This window comes from Phyllobates terribilis, unplaced genomic scaffold, assembly GCF_046119375.1.
Source record: "Phyllobates terribilis strain yellow unplaced genomic scaffold, ASM4611937v1 Scaffold_4__5_contigs__length_816908805, whole genome shotgun sequence".
NCBI classification, from domain to species: Eukaryota; Metazoa; Chordata; class Amphibia; order Anura; family Dendrobatidae; genus Phyllobates; species Phyllobates terribilis.
Genome location: NW_027362764.1, coordinates 147912471 through 147937458, shown reverse-complemented (window position 1 = coordinate 147937458; position 24988 = coordinate 147912471). Strand labels below are relative to the sequence as shown.

Sequence of the window (24988 nt, the reverse complement as noted above, 5' to 3'; positions counted from 1 at the left end):
GTGTGCGGGTGTGTGCGTGCAGGCAGACATAGGCCGATGTGACACTACTACTCCCATCGGCCTATGTCTGTCCCCGGTCCACTCGTGCCAGCAGGATCAGCTCGATGGGAGCAGTAGTTCCCATCAGCCTGATCCTGCTATATAAATTGCCCTACTGTGTCCCCAATAAATTTTAAATACATGTCATTGGTGGCCAGTGGTTGCCTACAATAAATTAGTTCATACATTACCTGTCCCCGCCGATCGCCACCTAAAATAAAGTAAAAAATAAAAAGCTACACCTATACTCACCTAGACACCTAATTCCCTGAAGCCATCAATCTCCTGTAATAAAATATAAAATAATAAACCACAACCTTATCCTTACCCCTCCGTAGTAGTCCACGAGTGTCCCACGATGATCTCCAGTTTAGAGCAGCCACATAGAATGTGACCGCTCTGAACCGCTGCCGCCGCTAGAATGATGGGGCCGTAAGGGTTCGCCGGAGTTCAGGCAGCGCTGCTCCGGTTAGCTCCTTTATGGCCCTGCTGTATCGTGAGAAATTCCCACGGTACAGCAGTGCAGTAAAGGAGGTCTCCGGAGCCGCGCTGCCTGAATGCACTATGGTGACCTCAGTCAGTGGCTCCCGCTGCCGGGAGCGGACGTGTTCCCGGCAGCGTGAGCTTACAGCAGCCATGCACAGCTGTTACCATCTCCAGATGTGACAGCTGTGCATGGGAGATCAGCGCAGGAACGTGGACAGGTAACTATTTTTTTTAGTAAACTAAGAATTAAATAAAATTGTGTGTTTTATTTCAAATAAATTATTTTTTCTGGGTGTAGTGTGTTTTTTTCTTTTTAACACTTTGTAGGTTAGTAATGGGGGTGTCTTATAAACGCCCATCATTACTAACCTGGGCTTCATAGCAGCTGGCGCTGACATGAACCCCAACCCTATTACCCCCTGCCACCGCACCAGGGCAGCGTGGAAGAGCGAGGCTAAGTGCCAGAGTTGGCGCATCCTATGGATGCGCCATTTCTGGGGCGGCTGACGGCTGGTGTTTCTAGCCTGGGAGGGGGCCAATATTCATGGCACCCTTCCTGGGCTATTAATATCAGCCCCCAGCTGTCTGCCTAGCCTTTGCTAGCTATTAAATAGGGGGTACCCCACGTCATTTTTTTGGGGGGGTCCCCCATTTTAATAGCTAGTAAAGGCTAGGTATTCAGCTGGGGGCTCATATTAGTAGTCTGGGAAGCTCCGTGGGTATTACCCACTTCCCAGGCTTCAAACATCTGCCCCAGCCGTCTGCTTAACCTCCGCTAGAGCCTAAAATTATGGGGGATCCCCACGCCAATTTTTTTTTAAATAAATCCTTTATTTTAACACTAAATGACATTTGAGGAGTTAATAAAGATGCAGTCCCTAAATTATTATTTATTTTTTAATTAATTTTTCCCAAAAATGTTGACGTGGGCTTTGCCATATTTTTGTATGCCAGCCAGGTACAGCATCCAGCTTCTATGAACGCGCCATTTTCTGGGGTGGCTGCGGACTGCAATTTGCACCGGGGGGGGGGCAGAAAGCTTGGGCCTCCCTGCGCTGCAGATTCCATCCCCCAGCTGCCTAGTTGTACCTGGCTGGACACACAAATAGGGAGAAGCCCAACGTATTTTTTTTTTAAATTATGTCATGAAATTCATGAAATAATAAAGAAAAAAAGGGCTTCCCTATATTGTTGTGTCTGGCCAGGTACAAATAGGCAGCTGGTGGTTGGGCGCAGCCCGTTCCTGCCTGCTGTACCTGGCTGGACACAAATATAGTGCGAAGCCCCAAGTCAATTTTTTTTTTATTATTTCAGGAAATTCATGAAATAATTAAAAAAAAATTGATGTGGGGCTTCGCCCTATATTTGTGTCCAGCCAGGTACAGCAGTCAGGAACGGGCTGCGCCCAACCACCAGCTGCCTATTTGTACCTGGCCGGACACAACAATATAGGGAAGCCCTTTTTTTATAAAATTATTTCATGAAATAATTAAAAAAAAATTGACGTGGGGCTTCGCACTATATTTGTGTCCAGCCAGGTACAGCAGGCAGGAACGGGCTGCCCCCAACCACCAGCTGCCTATTTGTACCTGGCCGGACACAACAATATAGGGAAGGCCTTTTTTTCTTAATTATTTCATGAATTTCATGAAATAATTAAAAAAAAAAATACGTGGGGCTTCGCCCTATTTTTGTGTCCAGCCAGGTACAACTAGGCAGCTGGGGGCTGGAATCCGCAGCGCAGGGAGCCCCAAGCTTTCTTGGCCCCACCAGCTGTGAATTGCAGTCCGCTGCCACCCCGGAAAATGGCGCGTTCATAGAAGCGCCATCTTCTGGCGCTGTACCCAACTCATCCAGGGCCCTGGTGCGGTGGCTCACTGGGTAATAAAGGGGTTAAGGCCAGCTTGGCATTATCAGCTGGCCCTAAGCCAGAAATTCATGGGGTCACGCCAATATTAGACATGACCACCATGAATTTCTAGTAAAGTATTTAAAAAAAACACAACACCCAGAAAAAAGTCCTTTAATTGAAATAAACACACAATTCTTTTTTGTTCTAAATTAAACTATACTTACCATCACGCCCATTCCAGCTGAAGCCAACGATCTCCTGCAATAAAAGAAAAATAATAAAGCAACCTCATCCTTACCTTTCCATGGTTCCCACAACAGCTTCAGCTCTGCTACATCGAGATGACAGGCTGGACCGCAGCAGAACGCTGCCATCCAGCCTGTCATCCCGCAGACACTGAGAAGCGCAGGCTTGCTTGCGCTCCTCAGTGTCTCTGTGTGACGGCATCCAGATGAGCCGAGTTCATGTCCAATGAACTCGGCTCACCTCATGCACGTCACTGACAGCGTGGGAAAATTCTCCTGCACTCAGCGCTTCAGCGTGAGAATTTTCCCACGCTGTCAGTGACGTGCATGAGGTGAGCTGAGTTCATTGGACATGACCTCACCTCATTCACGTCACTGACAGCGTGGGAAAATTCTCACGCTGAAGCGCTGAGTGCAGGAGAATTTTCCCACGCTGTCAGTGACGTGAATGAGGTGAGGTCATGTCCAATGAACTCAGCTCACCTCATGCACGTCACTGACAGCGTGGGAAAATTCTCACGCTGAAGCGCTGAGTGCAGGAGAATTTTCCCACGCTGTCAGTGACGTGCATGAGGTGAGCCGAGTTCATTGGACATGAACTCGGCTCATCTGGATGCCGTCACACAGAGACACTGAGGAGCGCAAGCATGCCTGCGCTTCTCAGTGTCTGCGGGATGACAGGCTGGATGGCAGCGTTCTGCTGCGGTCCAGCCTGTCATCTCGATGTAGCAGAGCTGGAGCTGTCCTGGGAACCATGGAAAGGTAAGGATGAGGTTGCTTTATTATTTTTCTTTTATTGCAGGAGATCATTGGCTTCAGCTGGAATGGGCGTGATGGTAAGTATAGTTTAATTTAGAACAATAAAGAATTGTGTGTTTATTTCAATTAAAGGACTTTATTCTGGGTGTTTGTGTTTTTTTTTTTAACTTTGACTATGGGGTTAGTAATGGGGGTGTCTTATAGACGCCTCTCCATTACTAACCTGGGCTTGATGTCAGCTGGCATTATAAGCTGACATCAACCCCAGCCCTATTACCCCACTGCCACCGCTACAGGGCAGTGGGAAGAGCGAGGCTAAGTGCTAGAATTGGCGCATCCTATGAATGCGCCATTTCTGGGGCGGCTGACAGCTGGTATTTCTAGCCTGGGAGGGGGCCAATATTCATGGCACCCTTCCTGGGCTATTAATATCAGCCCCCAGCTGTCTGCCTAGCCTTTGCTAGCTATTAAATAGGGGGTACCCCACGTCATTTTTTGGGGGGGGTCCCCCATTTTAATAGCTAGTAAAGGCTAGGTATTCAGCTGGGGGCTGATATTAGTAGCCTGGGAAGCTCCGTGGGTATTACCCCCTTCCCAGGCTTCAAACATCTGCCCCAGCCGTCTGTTTAACCTCCGCTAGAGACTAAAATTAAGGGGACCCCCACGCCAATTTTTTTTAAAATAAATCCTTTATTTTAACACTAAATGACAAGTACAGTAATCAACACTGTCACTGTACTTCATATATATGTGACTGACATGTTTCTATCTATCTAATCTATGTGTGAAGCTCTATTCTGTCTGTTATAAATTGTCGGGTACCGCAGCTGAATTGCCGGCCGGCTTTTTTAAAGAGACAGTGCATGAAAACACAATTATTTTTTTAAATAAATCCTTTACACTAAATGACAAGTACAGTAAGCAACACTGTCACTGTACACTGTACTTCATATATATGTGACTGACATGTTTCTATCTATCTAATCTATGTGTGAAGCTCTATTCTTTCTGTTGTAAATTGTTGGGTACCGGTGTATGCCTCTGCAGAATTGCCGGCTTTTCGCGTAATACATTCTACGTTATTCTTAGTTGTTTTACTTCATGTAGAATTAACCTACAAGGAAAGAAAGGGTTTATTTTCATTCCGATATTTGTGTCCCATTGACTTGCATTGGTTTCCTGTATCGGAATCGGCGATATCCGATACTTTTTGGGTATCGGTCCGATCCAATCCGATACGATATTTCCTGATATCAGAAGGTATCGCTCAACACTATCCTTAACATATTTCACAGGAAAGCACTTTCACTTTCGTTTTTGAACGTTTTATTTTGAGCCTGTAAAAGTGGCTTAATACCTCTGACCACGTTGTTGACAGCAGTGACCTGGGGGTCAGAAATCCTTCCTGGGGCGATCCCCATGCTGTCCCCATGTCATTTGAGCACTGTCACTATCGTTTTGGGCACTTGTTAGGCTTTTAAAAGACTGCCGGGGGAGCCGCCGCAAAAATGCTCAAGTCTCCCATAGACTAACATTGGGCTCGTTGCTCGGTTCGAGCACCCGAGTATCACGGCGAGCTTGGCCCGAGCTTCGAGCACCCGAGCATTTTAGTGCTCGCTCAACACTAATCATCGTCCAACTTTTGTGACAGTAATTTCATTTTCCCACCATCACCTTTGAGTGACCATGGCTGCTGAAATTTTGGGGCATCGCTACATGCGATCTGTTGCCCCGGTTGAAGCGGACCGAGCGAGAGGCTAGAATCTATAAATGATAAGATGAACAAAACAGCTTTCTGGAGTATCCAAATGTGGAATCAGTTGTCTCAGGGCACTCGGAATGGTGGAAGGAAGGAGGATCACGGTGAGGAATATGCTGACTCCAAGTAAAATAAAATCTCCCAGATCCGCACATTCCTCAAGCAAGAGTCTGCAAAAACACTAGTGCACACCCTCATCATTTCCCACCTCAATTACTGTAACCTCCTGCTGTCTGGCCTCCCTTCCAACACTCTCGCACCCCTCCAATCTATCCTAAACTCTGCTGCCCTACTAATCCACTTGTCCCCTTGCTATTCCCTGGCCTCTCCTGTCTGTCAATCCCTTCACTGGCTCCCCATTGCCCAGAGACTCCAGTTCAAAACCGCAACCTTTGCATGCAAAGCCATCCACAACCTGTCTCCTCCATACATCTGTGACCTAGTCTCCCAGTACTTACCTGCACGCAACCTCCAATCCTCACAAGATCTTCTTTTCTACTCGCCTCTTATCTCCTCTTCCCACAATCACATACAATATTTCTCCGCGCATCCCTCCCACTTTGGATCTCTCTACCCAAACATATCAGACTCTCGCCTACTGTTGAAATCTTCAAAAGGAAGCTGAAGACCCACCTCTTCCTCCAAGCGAACAACCTGCAGCAGCCCTCGCTCCACCATACCACTGCGCGAACAGCCCATCCCTTGTAGACAGGGTCCTCACCAGGGTCCTGGCAGGGTCCTCACCTCTCCTGTGCTAGTCGCTGTCACCTTTTTATTTCAAGATTATTGTAATTGTTTTTGCAAGGTACACCCCTTTTTTCACATGTAAAGTGCCATGGAATAAATGGCGCTATAGTAATAATAATATTATGGTCCAGACTCATAGCTACTGAGACTGGACCATGTGGAAGACAGGGTGGTGGTGGCAAACTGACTGAAAGCATTATCTGCTATCCAACCAACAACCTTTTCACACTGCTCTTGCTTCAAGAGTGGTTTTCCTCGGCCCCCTAGTAATTGGGACATGATGGTAGTTCGACATGATGTGGGCGTTTGTTGTGCTCCCTCAACAGGCACAGTTTCATCTTGCCCACGGCCTCGGCCTCTGCGTGCACCATCACCATTACGTTCACTTTCCCGTCCCTTGCCATGAGCCTTGCCCATTTTAAATGGAGGTTAATATTTGTCACATTGCCAAAAATGTCTGTATTATTACCGTATTAATAGGGGATCACATCTGATGACCACAGTTTTAGGCAGTGACCTGGGAGTCAGAGATGCTTCCAGGGGTCTTCACCAAGCTGTTGCCATGTCATTTCAGCACTGTATATATGTGTCTGATCATGTTTCACCACCACTAACGTAGTAGATGGCTTATAGCAGACTGTATCACATTTGTCACACAAAAAAATATTTTTGGACTCTGCTAAGCAAGAGAAAAAATCTATTTTTTTACTCTGAAAATAGCGGAACTTCAGCGCCACTAAAATAGTAGATGTCTTTCAGCAGAGTGTATCACGTTTGCGACACAAAAAAATCTTTGGACTCCGGCTAGCAACAGAAAAAAATCAATTTTTTTTACTGTGCATGCTGCTGAATTTCACGCACCAAAAAAATGACAAAATAGGCTGCTATAGCTTGCACTATCACATTAGCAAATTTAAAAACAAAAGGTTTTTGTGCTCTGCACTGAGAAGCTCTGCAGAGTCTGCGTACACCTCAATTTCAACCTCACAAATCAAAAAGTGGGCTGCAAGGGCTTGCTTACTTGCTTTATCACATTAGCAAGTGAAAAAATAGATTGACAGCATACTTGTGCATGGAGCACAATACAACCAGTGCAAAACATAATTCTATGGCATGGGCCCTGCGCTTTCTGTCAGAATCTCAGTAATTGCACAAGAAAAAAAAAATGTGTTGCAACATCGATTTCACAGGTAACAGCACAGGACTTATCTACACTATCTGACTTCCACACAAGCGCCCATCTATCTATCTAAAATCTCTCAGTACACAGGAGCACACTGAGCAGCGTCTGGCAACAGTCAGGGACATGCATAAAATGGTGCTGAGGGAACATGCCCACTATTTGTATAGAGAGGACATGTGATTTCAGCAGCCAATGGCAGAAGCCCTTGTGTCTGGACAGTGTGGATGCTTCCTGCGGTTTGATTGGCTAACCGCGCTTTCCTCCCTTAATGTTACAGGTAAAAGAAAAAAAAAAAGATTTCAAGTGCGCCGCTGATCTGACTTGTTCTGAACATCTCATCTCATCTAACACGTCCCCCTGCTCATCATAAACAGGCACTATTCTAGCCAAACTGTTCAAAACGCTGTAGATGACCCGCAATCATGTTCCTGCACTTATTCACAGAACGGTGCCAATTTTACCGACTATAAGGAAAAATGCTTGTCTTTCCAATCACGAATCCGAATGTGCCACATTTGTGTCGAACTTAAGTTTGGAGATCGGATTTCGAACATATTCGCTCATCACTATGTGATACGTCTGATGGACACCCATGGTTTTAAATAGCAGCCCTGTAGTTTACTATTCTTGGCAGCGACCACGTGTGAATTGCTTCACTGACACACTGCTACAAACTCTAAATGGAAGATAATATTTTCCATGTTCACTACAAATGGCTGGATTTGTACTGCAGTTATATGTGATACGTCTGACGGACACCCACTGTTTTAAATAGCGGTACTGTAGTTTACTATGCATCACAGAGACCACGTGTGAATAGCTTCACTGACACACTGATGTAAAGCTCTAAATGGAGGACAATATTTTCCACGTTCACTACAAATGGCTAGATTTTTACCGTAGTTGATGTGATACAGTACGTCTGATGGACACTCACGGTTTTAAATAGTGGCGCTGTAGTTTTCTATTCTTGGCAGCTACCTGGTGTGAATAGCTTCACTGACACACTGCTATAAACTCTAAATGGAGGACAATATTTTCCACCTTCTCTACAAATGGCTGGATTTGTACCACAGTTATATGTGATGACACTGTACGGCTAGCCTATCACTGTAATGCCCACAACCAACATGGCTACAGCATTACAGTGCATGGCAGGCAATACCTGCATGTTCATTGGCTCTCTAAAGAGCGCCAAACATGCAGGGAGAGGACCCGAGTTCCCCCCTGAGCAACTCGGAAATACTCGCTGAGCGCCAAGATCGTCGAGCACAGTGATGCTCGGGCGAGTACCGAGCAGTGGCGAGCACGTTTGCTCATCACTAGTCTTCATACATTATTAACATATTGGATCACTAGGGAGGTCATTGTTAATAACCCATTTTGTGTCCCCATTATTAATTATATTCTCCATTGCCCCATCCACTAATAATGTTCCCCATTGAAACCCCATTCATAAATATTGTCTACCATTGTGGCCTAATAAAGTAAAGTCCCTTCTTATGGACTCATACACTAATAAAGTCCCCAAAAATTTCAACTCTTCTGGACCCAATAGTTTTCAATTAGATATGCAACTAAGGATGCACATTGAGCTAACAATAGCACTGGCCACCTGTGGACTCCCGGTGCTCCAGACCCAGATGCGGTCACACCCTCCGTTGTTACCCAAAAATACCTACATGAATCAATTTTGTTTAAAGCTTGCCTGTGTTGCATTTTTGTTCATGGGACATTCTTGGAAAAATTGGGACTTTTGGCAAGTGTGGAAAGTACCATATTTTCCAATGTTGTGTTTTGTTGTGATTGGATTACTGTAATAAAATGTTTTCTTACATTGTAACTGTTTAATCATCTTCCTCTTAGCCTATGTAGCTTGTCTCACTTAATTTAAAAAATATTAAGGGACTCCCACATACTTGATTCAACCCTGCCAATCAGTGAAAATTTGGAAGCATAACAGCATCAGAAACCTAAATAACTGTCATTATGTAAATAGGCATAATATCTGATGGCTATACATACAACTACAGACAAAGGTACAGCAGGGAGGGTGGGAGGTTGGGTAACTTGCAACTTGTGTGGACAATGTAAAGTTTTTAGACTATATGAAAACTCCCTATATACTGATGCAGCATCAGTATTAAACTAGCTCATATAAAAAAATGACGTCAAAGAACGTAATTTAGCAAAAGAACTCCATACTTTTATTAAATACACATAGGACAACAATGATATTAAAAAAAAAAGGGTTGCACAAATACATAGATGGTGAGCAAAAACTGAAGACATCAGGACAGAAGCAATCATAGAATAAACCATTGGAACTAGATGCTTGGAGCAGATGTAAATAAGGGCATGTAGACCACACGCTCAAACCCAGCTATAAACAAATTTAATTCAGATGCTAAAGTGCACAGTGCATATGTCAAATAGAAACTGGGATATAAATATGAGCATATGGGCCACATGTCCCATCCCAAACACTCACATATAAGTCATCAGAAAACTACACTCAGTTGTCAAAGTGCACAGTGCATATACAGACAAATCCATTAGGCATTAAAAATAGATAACAACAGAATATAACTCACATGTAGAATGCTATTCAGTCCAGATATCGTCACCCCTACATGCGTTTCGGCGCTGTGCCTTCTTCTGTCTGTATATGCACTGTGCACTTTGACATCTGATTGTAGTTTTCTGATGACTTATATGTGAGTGTTTGGGATGGGACATGTGGCCCATATGCTCATATTTATATCCCAGTTTCTATTTGACATATGCACTGTGCACTTTAGCTTCTGAATTAAATTTGTTTATAGCTGGGTTTGAGCGTGTGGTCTACATGCCCTTATTTACATCTGCTCCAAGCATCTAGTTCCAATGGTTTATTCTATGATTGCTTCTGTCCTGATGTCTTCAGTTTTTGCTCACCATCTATGTATTTGTGCAACCCCTTTTTTTAATATCATTGTTGTCCTATGTGTATTTAATAAAAGTATGGAGTTCTTTTGCTAAATTACGTTCTTTGACGTCATTTTTTTATATGAGCTGCTATTATAGACATTGAACTAATATACCATTTTCTGATTATAGTGAATTTGTATATGTGACCTTGGTGGTCCAAAAAAATTTGTTTCATCAGTATTAAACTGTTGGAAGGAAGGGTTTTGACGTAACTACCTAATCTAATTTTGTCAATCTGTGGTTCATATTTGTACATGTAAAGTTTTAATATTTAGTCTACCAAATAGGCCCATTGTGAAAATAACTCTCATTCTCGTATAATCATATTATATTCTGATTAATTATAATTTAACAAAATTTTTCTTGATTCTAATTTTCAGGCTTTTGAGGAACAAGACGCCATCAAACATATTCAGAAGTCCACTTTATTATCACTAATATTTTTAGTCTTCGCATTTATCTATTTTGTAGCATATACTGTCTGGGTAAGAAATATTTAAATCTTAATTAATTTCATGGAATAAAGTACACCATCATATGTATAAAAGCACAAATTAGTCTATAACAACCCCATCACAACTACAGGGTGGTTACACATATAGAATTTATAACACGGCACTCCTGTGAAGGTGATACACAAGTAGAATCCCATTATACAAAAAGTTGCCCAACAATATTAGTAGGCAGGGGAGTAACGAGGCCCATCTGGAAGGTGGGGGGCACGCCAACAGCTATTTCAGCTGGACGTGCGACTGAGAACGCACATTCAGCTGAAATGCATTGCAGAGCAGAGACCCACCAGGTCTCTGAACTGCACTACATGCAGCCAGCCAATCAGAGGCCAGCAGCTGTTGTCAGTGTGGAAGTCACTGGTGGCGCATGGCAGTAACCTCATGCGCTGCACATCGCTTGCACACTGAAGTCAGTTGCTGGCTTCTGCACCAGCTATGGAAAAGGACACTGTGCGTTGTGGGAACATATGAACGTAAACAATAGAACAATAAAATTGTTGAGAACAATAAAATTACATCTTATGCTTAGTTAATTAATCCAGGGATTTAATCTGACTGCTAGATTGGTGTCGGGAAGTGAATTTTTCCTCAATGATGTAAATTGGCCTATACCGCATGGTTTTTTGTTGCCTTCCCCTGGATCAACGCTGCGGAATAGCTGCAGTGCACAAGAAATAGGCTGAACTGGATGGACGCTTGTCTTTTTTCGGCCTTATAAACTATGTAACTATATAAGTAGAATCATTTCTTTTATCTTATTAATTAAAGAACAGCGGCAGCATGGGGGGCATATATACCAGGATGGACCTAAGATGGGGGACATGTATACAAGGATAACGACTGCTGTAAGAAGGAGGGAAATAGGAGTGCAGCAAAGGTCAGACAGATGTTGGTGGTGGGGGACTCTATAATTAGGCGGAAGACAGGGTCATATGCCGCCGAGACCGTGAATTCCAAACAGTGTTGTTTGCAGGGGTGCTCAGGTTCGACACATTGCAGATCGGATAGGCAGATTGCTGGGTAGCAAGTGAGTAGAAAGAACAGAAAAGCGGCACCATTCAGATCGCCAACCTGCAAGCAGTTCAATGGGTGTCAGTCCACAGATGGCCAGAGATCGCAATCAGCAGGTGCTCAGCCCAGAAGAGAGAAGTCTTGTAATACTTTGTGAGTAGACAAAAGGTGGCACTCCAGCAAGCGATTTCAATTGAAGAACCTTTATTCCTTATGGCTGGAACCTGGTGGCGGCTCTGAAGCTTGGCAACCTCGCACACGTACCATGCCTGGCCCATGTGCTCAACTTAGTGGTTCAGCGGTTTCTCAAATCCTACCCAAATCTGCCTGAGCTGCTTGTGATAGTACGTAGCGTGTGTGCCATTTTCGGGAAGTCACTTACATCTTCCACCGCCCTGGCAGTGCTTCAGCAGTGTTTGAAGCTTCCAGCTCACTGATTAGTGTGCGATGTCACCACGTGTTGGAACTCAACGTTGCAGATGTTGGGAAGGATTTGTGAGCAGCAGAGGGCAGTTGTTGATTACCAGCTTCAACACGCCCATCGGTATTCAGGTCAGCCTCCGCACATAAGTGCTAATGAGTGGGCATGGATGTCTGACATCTGTGACATTCTCCAAAACTTTGAGGACTCCACAAAGATGGTGAGGCAGCGATGACGCCATAAATAGAGTCACCATCCTGCTTCTCTGCCTGCTGAAATGCTCGCTGCTCAAAATTAAAGAGGAGGCTTTGCAGGCAGAGCATGATGAGATGGAGCAAGGGACTATACAGGGTGATGCTACACAGCCCAGAATCATCTATTCTCAATGCGGATTGGGTGATAATGAGGAGAAGGAGGAGGAGAAACAGGAGCTGGTTTCCTGCACTATAGATGGTCCTACCTACACCACATTCATACCATCTGTTCAGCGTGGATGACCTGATGAGGAGGAGGACCAGGAGGAGGATGAGGAGGAGAACATGGACCATCATTCCCTTAGCGGGGACAGGGAAGTCTTGGCTGTTGGCAGTCTGGCACATATGGCTGAATTTATGTTCCGCTGCCTTTCCTGTGACCCTCACGTTGTACGCATTTTGGGCAACAGTAAATACTGGTTGGTCACACTTCTAGAGCCATGCTACAAGGAGAACTTTCTATCTTTTCGTCCCATGGCAAAGAGGTCTAATAAAATGTTGCAGTACCAGAAGGTCCTTGTTGAATAATTATTAAAAAAATTTCCATCTGACAATGCTGGCAGCAGAGATCACAGTTTCTTAGACAATCAAAGAGTTCAGGCGAGGGACACACAAACCAGATGCAGGAGAGATAGGACAACAGTGTCTAAGGTCTGGGACAGTTTCTCAGACCCTCATAGTGCCCGGGCCCTGTTGCATGGAGTACTCTGACAAGGAGGGAAAAGTTTTGGAAGATGCTGAAAGACTACCTTGCCGACTGTACCAGCATCCTCCGTGATTCCTCTGTGACTTACAACTATTGGGTATCCAAGCTGGACACGTGGTATGAACTGTCTCTCTATGCCTGTGAGGTCCTGACTTGCCCTGCCACTAGCATTTTGTCAGAGTGGGTTTTTAGTGCCGCCGAGTGTATTATAACTGATAGGCGCATCCGCATGTCAACTGAAAATGCTCACAGGCTGACTCTTATCAAAAAGCCCTGGATTGGGCCAGACTACTCAACATCACCGAATATTAGCAGCAGAACATAAACTCAAATCCAGTGTTTTTTTTGGGGAGTCTATTCCCATGCATCCCTTCACACCCAGACATGGGTATGCGCTTTTGTCATCCTCCTCCTTCTCCTCATCTTCCACCACCCACATAATTTTTTTAAGGGTGTTTATGATGCCCGTAGGAACTATTTTAGAGGCCTACCACTAACATTCTATAAAATATAAAATATATTGGTATACCCCCCAGGGGTAAATGTTTTTTAGCCCATGCACTGCATGGGTATTACCAGTGTAGGAGACCCACTCCTTAATAATGGGAAGAAAATGTTGACTGAAGCCCTCCACTACGTCTCTTCAAAGGGGTATTGCAGTGTGTCCTAATTTTTGTCATCCCTTTAACTTATTGAATATGCAGTAACAGTATAGGAGACCCACTCCTTAATAATATTTAATACAATATTTTCTGAGGCCCTTCACTATGTCTCTTTAAAGTTGTATTGGAGTGCGTCCTAATTTTTATCAGCCCTTGCACTTACTGCATGTGCAATAACAGTATAGGAGACCCACTCCTTAATAATGGGAAGGCCAATTCAAATAGATTCTATATTCTACAATATTACTTCTTTTATCTGCAATTCGTATACGGGTGAGCTATCGCACCATGGATAGCGTATTACACGCATCCAGCCAGGAATTATTGTCTTATAGTCCTTGCTGCTACAACCAAACAAAAAAAATATTCTATTTCCTATTGATGCTGCTGTTAGCTGCATTTAGAACAGGGACAGATGCTAGGTGGTAACATCTGCTGTAAATCAGTGTTCATTCTGGTTGCATACATTTCTTCCACAGTTCATAACTAGATTGTTTTTTTCCATACACGCATTGACCGATTCATAATTTTTACGGTGATCTGAAGTAAGAAATTCATTGAAGCAGACAGAGTTGCTTGCGATCCTCCATAGTTTGGTGCTGCTATGTACCAAAAAAAACCCTTTGGGACGATTAAAATCTATTTTTAATTCTACAATAATTACCTCTTTTATCTGTGATTCGTGTATGGGTGAGCTATCGCACTATGGATAGCGTATTACACACATTCAGACAGGGATTATTGCCTTATATTCTTGCTGCTGCAAGTAAAGGAAAAAAAAATTTATTCACTTTTGATACCACTGTTAGCTGCATTTAGAATAGGGACAGGTGCTAGGTATCATCAGCAGGAAATAAGTGTTTATTCTAGTCGCATGCATCTCTTCCACAGTCCATAACTTGATTGCTTTTTTCCAAACAATCATTGACAGATTCATGTTTTTTTATATTGATTGTACTCAGCAATTCATCAAAGCAGGCAGGGTTGCTTGCATCCCTCTTCAGCTTGGTGCTGCCACTTACCAAAAAAAACTCTTCAGACCTGGTTAAAATCTATTTTTTATTCTACAATATTACCTCACATATCTGAAATTCGTGTACGGGTGAGGTATTGCAGTATGGATAGCGAATTACACGGTTCCAGCCAGGGATCATTTTCTTGTACTGCATGCTGTTGCAAAAATATTCTATTCCCTATTAATACCGCTATTAGCTACTTTTACAATAGGGACAGATGCAAATTATCATCAGCTGAAAATGAGTGTTCATTCTGGTCGCATACATCTCTGACACTGTCTATAACTTGATTGCTTTTTTCCAAAAATCATTGAAAGATTCATGTTTTTTAATATAAACTGTAGTTAGCAATTCATCAAAGCAGGCAGGGTTGCTTGCGTTCCTCTTCATTTTGGTGCTTCCACGTAACAAAAAAAACCTCTTCAGACATGGTTAAAATATATTTTTTATTCTACAATATTGCCTCACTTATCTGAAATTTGTGTATGGGTGAGGTATCGCAGTATGGATAGAGTATTAGATGGATCCAGCCAGGGATCATCTATAATATAACCGGAGATGCGACGCTCTGTCTGAAGCCTTTATACACTGTGTTCCAAATTATTATGCAAATAATATTTTCTCAGATTTTCCCAAATTACCTATATGAATTGCAGTCATTGTAATTTTCCAGTCAAATAACTATTAGAGTACAATTGAAAAGTTTTTGTACAAACTGCCTATGATAACAGTATATTTTTTAAAAAATAAAAAACTCTAACTGCACTCAAAATGCATGTTCCAAATTATTATGCACAGCAGAGTTTTCAACCTTTTCATTTTAATAAAGAGCAAAAAAAATGTCATTTTTGAAATTATAAGCATTAGCAGGTTATTACAAACTGAAATCAAACAGTTTTCAACTCAAAACTTTATTCTAGGTGATGTTACATTTGCACATAGGACCGCTTGTTCGAAAGGAGCTTCTGAACTCTCTCGTCCATTGAATTTGTCAGGTTTTGGATGGTTTCTGCTTCAATTGTTTTGCATGAGGACAGAATACCCTCCCAGAGCTGTTGCTTAGATGTTAACTGCCTCCCGCCATCATAGACACTCCTTTTGATGATGCTCCAGAGGTTCTCAATGGGGTTGAGGTCAGGGGAGCATGGGTGCCACACCATAAGTTTGTCCCCTTTTATGCCCATAGCAGCCAGAGATGCAGATGTGTTATGTGCAGCATGAGACGGGCATTATCATGCATGAAAATGATCTTGCTGCGGAATGCACAGTTCTTCTTCTTGAACCATGGAAGGAAGTGCTGTTTGAGAAACTCAACATACATTATGGAGTTCATCTTTACCCCTTCAGGGATCCTAAAAGGGCAGACAATCTCTCTCCCCATGATTCCAGCCCAAAACATTACTCCACCTCCTCCTTGTTAGCGCCGTAGCCGTGTTTGCATGGGGTGTCCATCAACCAGCCATCCTCCACTCCATCCATCTGGACCATCGAGATCATTTCATGCATGATAATGCCCCGTCTCATGCTGCACATAACACATCTGCATCTCTGGCTGCTATGGGCATAAAAGGGGACAAACTTATGGTGGGACAAACTTATCCTGGGCATTGGATAAAGGTCAAACTTTGACACTTTATTCAATTTCTGGAAATTGCTAGAGAAGCATAACGATCCGTCTGGTTTCGGAATCAGTACAATGGGGCTAGTCCACTCACTCCGTGATTCCTCTATGACGCCTAACTGAAGCATTTGTTTTACCTCAGCCGTGATGGCTTGCCTCCGGGCTTCGGGTACCCGGTACGGTCTTATTCGCACCCTTACCCCAGGTTCGGTGACAATGTCATGTTGGATAACCATAGTCCTACGTAGTACACGTCGGTATTGTGCTGCACCAGCGAGCGAGCCTCCTGTCGCTGCTGTTTAGTGAGGGCATCACTTATCCTGACCTCCCCCTCGGACGCTTCCCTGGCTGAAGGTAGAGAACTCTCTGGTGATATGTCTGGGGTGACATCTGTAACTAAACACTCCCGATCTTTCCAAGGCTTTAGCAGGTTTACATGGTAAAGCTGCTCAGGTTTCCTCCTTCCGGGCTAATACACCCGGTAATTTACCTCCCCCACTTTTTCTCGAATCTCATATGGCCCTTGCCACTAGGCCATGAGCTTACTCTCGGCTGTGGGTACCAGTACTAACACCCGATCACCCTTGTTAAAAGACCTGACTCTGGCTCTTTTATTATATGTGCGCCTCTGTGCTGCCTGGGCATCTAACAGATGTTCTTTCACGATGGGCATGACCGCCGCGATCCGGTCCTGCATACTAGCCACGTGTTCAATTATACTCCTATGTGGAGTCGGATCTTGTTCCCATGTCTCTTTGGCTACGTCCAACAGACCCCTAGGGTGTCTGCCGTACAATAACTCAAAGGGAGAGAACACTGTGGAAGCCTGGGGTACCTCACGGACGGCGAACATCAAATAGGGTAGCAACATGTCCCAATCCCTTCCGTCCTTAGAAACCACCCTTTTTAACATGGACTTGAGGGTTTTATTGAACCATTCTACTAGCCCGTTGGTTTGAGGGTGGTACACCGAGGTGCGCAATAGTGTTGAGCCACCCCCTTAGTGTTCAAGTTCGGTTCGGTTCGTCGAACACTCGTATGTTCGCCGAACTGTTCATCGAACACCTTCGAACACCGTTAAAACCAATGGCAGGCAAACAAAAACACATAGAAACACATAGAAAACAAATAGAAAACACTTCAAAGGTGTCCAAAAGCTGACAAACTGCTCAGAAGACACAACTGACACATGGAAAAGTGACAAGTACATATAGTCATGCGAAAAGAAAAGAGGTGGAGGAGTAAAAGGAGGGGGAGACACAGATATAGGCATGTCATGCCCTTCTAAAACCAAAAAAGTGCGAAGCCGACACGGCCAGTCCGTTCCTGCCCGTGCGACCTCCGTGTCGCCGGGTTTGTGCCAGAGCCGCGGTGGACCCTGACGGCCAGCCCCCCTCTCCCAATACTGGTGCCTGTCCGCTGGTGGGTCGAGCCCCCCCGCGGTGGGGGGGAGTAACATCTGCAGAAGAAAGACCATCTTCCAGCCAAACTAAGATGTCTACTTCTTTTCGTGGACAATGTGATACGATCCCTTTCTTACGGACACGCCCATCGCTACAAATTCCAGATGAGGCACAAAACAGCAGGTGCTTCAACGGATATCAAGTGCTCCTTCAAGTGGGCTCTCCTCCACCTCAACTTCAACATCACAAATACTCCAGTCCTCAGAGGTGTCACCCCAATCGCACTTGTTTCCTCACATCTCCCAAGTCTCCTGCTGCCCGTCTGAGTATGGGGTAACACAGATGGTTGAGTCTGAACAGCTGTTTACTCATGCTATAGCCTGGGAAACGGAGGTCTGCTCCAGAGCTTCTGTTAATCCAGACCAGGAAATGATCTGCACTGATGCCCAGAATCTTTATGAGTCGGATCCAGGACCAGATGAAGAAGGTTCTGAGCATAATGTAGACCTTCGTTCCCAAACTGTAACTCCTGTTGGTGGAGACAATGATGAAGATGATGATGAGACTCAAATACCTGATTGGAGCGACAACTTGACTTCTCGGTCAGGGCAGGAAGAGGTTGGCTCTGAGGACGACGGGTGTGAGAACACACAGGGTGATGATGACGAGGTTGGAGATCCCACTTACTGTCAACCCACAGTCAGCCAGTCAATGAGGTCAGCAGAGGAGGTGGAGGAGGATGTGACTAGCCCAGGGGATGGGGATGACTCGGTACCCGGGCCTTTGCCTGGCCTTTGGGATGTCGCGGTGTTCGGCTCCCAGGCCCGTACCCTGGGGTCACTCTTTAAAAGGGTGGATAATTGTTAATTTTATAAGAGTTCGTGATGCCACCTGTGGTATCTGGTGAGAAGCACCAGCGCTGCAGCAGTCCACTGAGGCCGGTGATAAGGCAGCTCGATGGTATAGCTCCTCACAGGTGGAGCTAGGCCTCAGAAAAGCGTATGCAGGGGGAATGCAGAACAGGCGAGACCCAGCTGGGTCAGAGCAAGAACGGGAACGGACACGGTAGTCACTTCAGTACCTTTTACTGGTGGAAATTCAGGCACATCCCAGAGCACTGTAGGGTGAAGGGTGCATATCAGGATCCTCCCCAATGAGCGGGTGTAGGGCCTCCTGTTTCTTGCCTCTGCGTAGTAAGTTTCTGACCTGCCTGGAGCTAGGCCTAACTTTGTCTCTGTCCTGCGCTGGCTGACCTTGTGGTAGGGCCTTGTCTTGGAGTTCACGCTCCCAGTATGTGGGGCCTAAGCGTCTCCTGGCTCTATTACGTATCAGCACCTTAGCGATCCTGGGACTTGTAGTTCTCCAGGGATTCCGGTTATGCCTTACTGGGTCATAGAGATCCCGGTAGGCTCGGATCCGGTGTCCGGTAAATGATTCGGGGTGAGCTGGTTAAGCTCCTCTGCCCCCTATGTACTAACTCTCCACTCGCCTTTGGCCTACTCGGGCTCCACTGCTGAACTATTAACTGAGTTCTCTAGACTAGACTGAGCTCCACTGCAGATTGACCTCTCTTAGGCTTCTCTACTGCAGGAACTCTTCAGAGGAACTGAACTGCCTAGCTCCACCTTCCCTATTTATATCCCTAACGGGCTCCCTCTGCTGGTCTGAGGTGGAAGGTGGAGATGTGTGAATGTTTATGGGGGCCTCTTGTGGAGGATTCCATCAATGCACTCTTCTAGGATCTGTGATACCAAGCGCAGCGGGGTGTCACAGATGCTATTGACGACGAGGTTAGGTTGCGCCTTCCTGGACAGAGACGTAGTACTGGAAGCACGTCAACAACTGCATCCTCAATCACAACTCTGCCTCTGACCACAAGTCGTAGTGGCTCTTCAGGTCTCATGGGCTCTAAGCCTTGCATAGTCTGGGCATTTTTTCAGATCGATAAGGATGACCCAACTCGTGTTATCTGTAATATTTGTCACCAAAAGCTAAGTAGAGGCCAAAAAATACATAGTTTGAGTACTTCATGCATGAACCGTCACATGGATATGAAGCATAAGTTGCAGTGGGAAGCTCACTGTGCTACAATGCGGCCTAGCGGGCCGGGCCAACCACCGTCTGCCCCATCTTGTGCATCCGCAGCCTCTTCATCCTCTGTGACTGGGGGGACAGCAGTCACACATGTTTTTGGACGCAGACCTGCCACATCTTTACCCGCAACAGCCAGTGTTATTTTCAGGTCATCATTTCATTTGGAAGTGGAAACACCAGCTGGTGTTGAGCGCTCTCCGACATCGAGAGCACCACCTTTGGATCAAGGCAACCTAACTTTTCTGCCTGCATCTTCCTCACAGACCGGCAAGTTTGCCGGGGACACCCTACTCAACCCTGTCTAAGCACAACAGCCAGCCCTCGGTCCCTCAGATGTGGACAAGTAAAAGACCATTTCTTCGTAGCCATGAGAAAGCTAAGAGGTTGAATTTCACCATCTGCAAGCTGTTGGCTACAGAAATGCTGCCTTTCCGCCTGGTGGACACAGAGGATTTTTGAGACCTTATGTCCGTCGCAGTGCCCTAGTACCAGATGCCCAGTCGGCACTACTTCTCAAAGAAAGGTGTGCCTGCGCTCCACCAGCATGTCGCACACAACATCACAGCTTCTTTGAGAAACTCTGTGTGTGACAGGGTGCATTTCACCACAGACACTTGGGCGAGTAGGCATGGACAGGGGCGTTACATGTCGCTGACTGGGCACTGGCTAACTATGGTGACAGCAGGACAAGGGGCTGCTGTCCAAGTCTTGCCGTCCCCACGAGTTGTACGTCAATCCTCTTTATCTAGAAGTTCCTCCACTGCTTCTGCCTCCTCAACCTCCTCTCGGTCCTCCACCTGCACCCAAAGCCTATCTGGTAATGCTACCCGCTTTCTAACTGCGCAGAAGGAATCCTGCACACCTCCTTACTATGCTGGCAGCAGGGCTCAACGGCATCAGGCGGTGTTTACTTTGAAATGTCTGGGAAATGTGAGTCACACAGCTGAGAAGTTGTGGTCAGCTCTGGAGACCCAGTTTCATGAATGGTTGTCTCCACTGGACCTGCAACCAGGGAAGGCCGTGTGCGACAATGCTGCAAACCTGGGTGCGGCCCTTCACTGGGGCAATGTCACACACGTGCCTTGTATGGCTCACGTGTTGAACCTGGTTGTCCAGCAATTTTTAGCCCACTATCCCGGACTAGATGGCCTTCTGCAGAGGGCACGGTCGCTGTGTGCTCACTTCCGCCGTTCGCATCCCGCAGCTCAACGACTTACATCTCTACACAAGTCGTTGGGCCTGCCAGTTCACCAGCTGAAATGCGATGTGCCGACACGATGGAATTCAACTCTGCATATGTTGCTGTGACTGTGGCAGCACCGACAAGCCCTGGTGCAATACGTTCTGATGTATAGCCTGGGCCAACGAGATCCAGAGGTGGGGCAAATCATGCTGCAGGAGTGGTCTCAGATCAGGGACCTATGAAGTTGACGCACCCCCTGGGCCGTGGGGTACCCGGAGCCGGGCTGGTAGATGCTGGGGGTTGTAGTCACTGTGGCGGCGACCTAGGGCGGTCAATGTAAGGGTAATTTTTAAATATGGGTTTTATAATGTCCAACTACGCCACCTGTGGAGTGCGGCCAAAGGGGCCGCCACTGCGGAACAGTCCTCTGAAGCTGGTGGTTTTGCAGCAATGGTATTATTACTCCCCACAGGAAGAGTGTAGCTTCAGGGCAGTGTGGGTGGATGATGGTGGTTGTAGTGCAGGGAGTCAGTAATGAACACAGAGTCCGTGTGATGCAGTCCCAAGATCTTTACTCACAGTTGTTGCAGTCCAGATTACAGGTACCAGAGCAATCTCCCCGGTCATGCTGTGCTTACTCAGTGAGGGGCTCAGTCCTCCCCCAGATATCTCTGGAGTATTTAGCAGGACCCCCTTCTGTGTGTCCTTTCTCTTGCCTTCTCCCTGCACCTCACACCCAGTGACACTTCTATCCGGTATCCTCGGGCCTTGGCGGGCGACGTGTGTTCCGTCCCCTGGGTCCTATGTGGCTACCTTCTTAGTGAGACTGGTGTGGACTTTGGCCTGCAGTACATGAAATGCTGCAGCCTCCGGTTTCTAGTTGAGCCTTGCTGTTTCTCCGCTAGTTGAGGGACCGGTTCCCCTTATCTGGCCTGACCCTTCTACCTCCTGGTAGCAGCGGGCGTACGGGTGGCCTTCTGCACGGCCCGTACCTCTAGGGTCCCTTCGGTTCCTGGAGCCTTCCTGCTCCAACTCCTCTCTTCTTTCCTTCAGTCCTGGGCCTCCCAGGCTAGGCCCGCCTCCGGAGCCGATCTCATGCAGAGCCTCTGCTCCTGTCACTTCTCCTCTGACTGACTTGCTCTTTCTAAGATGGCTTCCTATTTATACTCTCCCTGTCATGTGCTACCCTAATCTTCTTTCTTCACCCACACCCACTACATAGGACACTCCCACCAGCTAGGGACCTGGGACTGTGCTCTCCCCTAGGAGCAATCTCGCCCTACCCCCACTGCGGGTATGTGTTGGATGCAGGTGTTAGGGTCCCGAGCCATACTCCTTCCTTACCTGAGGGTGAGATACCACACCTCTGGGAGAGATGCAGTACCTCTGTGGCGACTGAACCCTCAGGGGCGCCACACACCCTTCTGCACAGTTTTGAAATGGCGATGAAGATGTTTAGTGCTGACAACGATGCCATTATCAGCATGACTATTCCGGTGATATACATGCTGGAGCACACGTTAAACAGAATTCAGAGTCAGGTGGTGGGATAAGAGGAGGCGGAGGAAGTAGAGGAGGAGTCGTATGCGGAAGGGATAACATCTCCAAGGTCCAGACGGTCAGCAGCACCAAGGCGGCAGGCATGGGAGGGTGGGGTAGAGGGATTCACCAGGGCGCATGATAGCAGCCAAACTGTTGAGGAAGGTGCAGGAGCCGAGGAAGAAGTGGAGGACGAACGGGCGATGGGCATGTAAGGCTCATCAGATGAGGGAGACCTTGATCACATTTCTGTTGTGCGAGGTTGGGGGGAGAGAGCAGAGGAAGGAAGCATGATTCTTACCTCGCTACCAACACAACAAGGACTTGGTCCTCCTGGATGCGCAAGACACATGAGTGCCTTCTTGCTGCACTACCTGCAACATGACCCTCGGATTGTCAGAATTCGACATAATCCCCACTACTGGGTTGCCACACTCTTAGATCCCCGGTACAAAAGTAAATTTGCCAAAATAATTTCTGCCATAGAAAGGGATTCACGCATGCAGGAGTATCAGCAGAGGCTGTTGCAGAATCTTACATGTGCTTTTCCACAAAACACCAGTGGTGCACGTAGTGAATCTCACAGTTCTAACTTGCAAAACATGTGACTGTCGAGTCTTCATCACTCAAACCGTAACAGTAACACAGTATCTGCTGGTAACAGCAATTTTGCGGAATCATTTCACCACTTTTTTAGAACATCCTTTGCAAGGCCACAGGAGACAAGAAGTCTGACACATAGTCAACGCCTAGAGAGGATGGTACAGGAGTATCTCCAAGTGAACATCAAAGCTATGACTGTGTCACTGGACCCTTGCTCATTTTGGGCTTCCAATCTGGAAAAATGGCCGGAGCTCGCCACTCACGCCTTGGAGATCTTGTCATGACCTGCAGCCAGCGTTCTCTCTGAACGTGTGTTCAGTGCTGCTGGTGGTGTGCTGACAGATAAGCGCACGTGGCTGTCCACTGAGAATGTAGACAGACTCACGTTCATAAAGATGATCAAATCATGGATCCACAAGGACTTTTCTACCCCTGTGTCATCCTGGGGAGACTAAAAGCTTGAGGATTTGGTAAAATCACCTCACCAACCCTTTTAAGCAACTCTGGGGCAATTGATGCCACTTAAGTGGTGTCTGTGCCACAATTTTTGGAAAAAATGGAGACTCTTTTTGGAGTCCCCTTGCTGTGTTTTACTTGACGTTGGCATCGTCAATTCCAGGTGGGTTGGGTCGCCCCCCCCCCCTTTTAACTGTAAGAAACTACATACACTATGGCTTGGGGTAACACAGATGGTTGAGTCTGAAGAGCTGTTTATGTAGCGCCCCGAGGGTTCGGTTGCTACAGGGGTATTGCACCTCAACCAGAAGTGTGATATTCCACTCCCGGGTAAGGATGGAGTATGGACCAGGGCTCAGTTAGCTGAATACACACACTCACCCCATTTCCGGGGGACAGCTCGACGGTGCTCCCATTTATATATATGCAGGCACAACTGACCATGTCCCTGGCTGGAGTGGGGAGGGGGGAGAGAACCCTGTGTTGTAGGAGCAGAAGGAAGGAGCTCATTGGGTGCTGGTCACCTGAGCTCAGACACAGAGGCAGATAAAAGGTGGGGGCCATCTTAGGAGGGAGTTCGTTCAGTCAGAGCAGAAAGGGAGAGAGAGCTGACAGGCTCGGCCTGAGCTCAGCTGAATGAGGCAGGCCTAGGGTGAAGGCCGGAGCCAGAAGGGAGAAGAGGAGAAGGAGAAGGAAGGAAGAAAGGTGGAAAGAAAGAGGAGTAGAAAGGCTCCAGAAACAAGAAGGCATAAGGGACCCTAAGAACCCACGAGATAACGAGTGAAGGGTCAGGCAGAATAAGGGTACTGGATTCCCAAGTTGGTGGAGGTAAATCATCCCTCAGCCAAAGACCGGAGGTCGTGATCATCTATTGGTGCGACCCCCCGCCAAACCTGCTAGTAAGGCACCATATAGGATAGCGGGAAACGGGCCCCACGTTTGCCCGCATAGATCCGCGGCAGCTGGACAGAAGTTTGGTCACTGGTGGGGCACGAGAGGCCAGAAAAAGAACAGAAGGGGGTCCTGTGCCATATTCCTGAATTGCCTGGGGGTTGACCGAGCCCCTCACCTGGTGGATGCAGCACGGCTTGGGCAGTGACATGGATAACAACTGTGAGTAAAAACCCTGGACTGCATCATTGGACTCTGTGTTATTTATGCTGCGCCTGCACCATCACCCCCAGTATCCTATTACCTGCCCTGAGGCTACACTCTTCCCGTGGGGAGTTATACTATCTCAGCTGCGCACACCATCAGCCTCAGTGGACTGCCTTGCAGCGGAGGTTCATAATAGCCGCAATCCACGGGTGGCGTAGTCGGACATTCCTAAATCTAAAAATAGACTGCCACAGCATTTGGTCTGACCACCCTGAGCCACGGGATCGGGTTGCCACTACTACCCCCATCATTGCACTAAAGCCCGGTTCCGGGTGCCCCACGGCCCAGGGGGCGAGTCATTTACTCAGA

At 46.5% G+C, this 24988-nt stretch overlaps 1 protein-coding gene across 4 annotated transcripts in view; it reads left to right on the top strand.

Annotated features, from left to right (window-relative positions):
* LOC141265130 (ATP-dependent translocase ABCB1-like) overlaps positions 1–24988 on the top strand; it is a 1603396-nt gene that overhangs the window by 898327 nt on the left and 680081 nt on the right. For all 4 annotated transcript variants that reach the window (XM_073677832.1, XM_073677833.1, XM_073677831.1 and 1 more), the window contains exon 19: positions 10421–10525. In XM_073677832.1, the coding sequence (XP_073533933.1) occupies positions 10421–10525 (105 nt within the window). The remainder of the gene's footprint in view (positions 1–10420; positions 10526–24988) is intronic.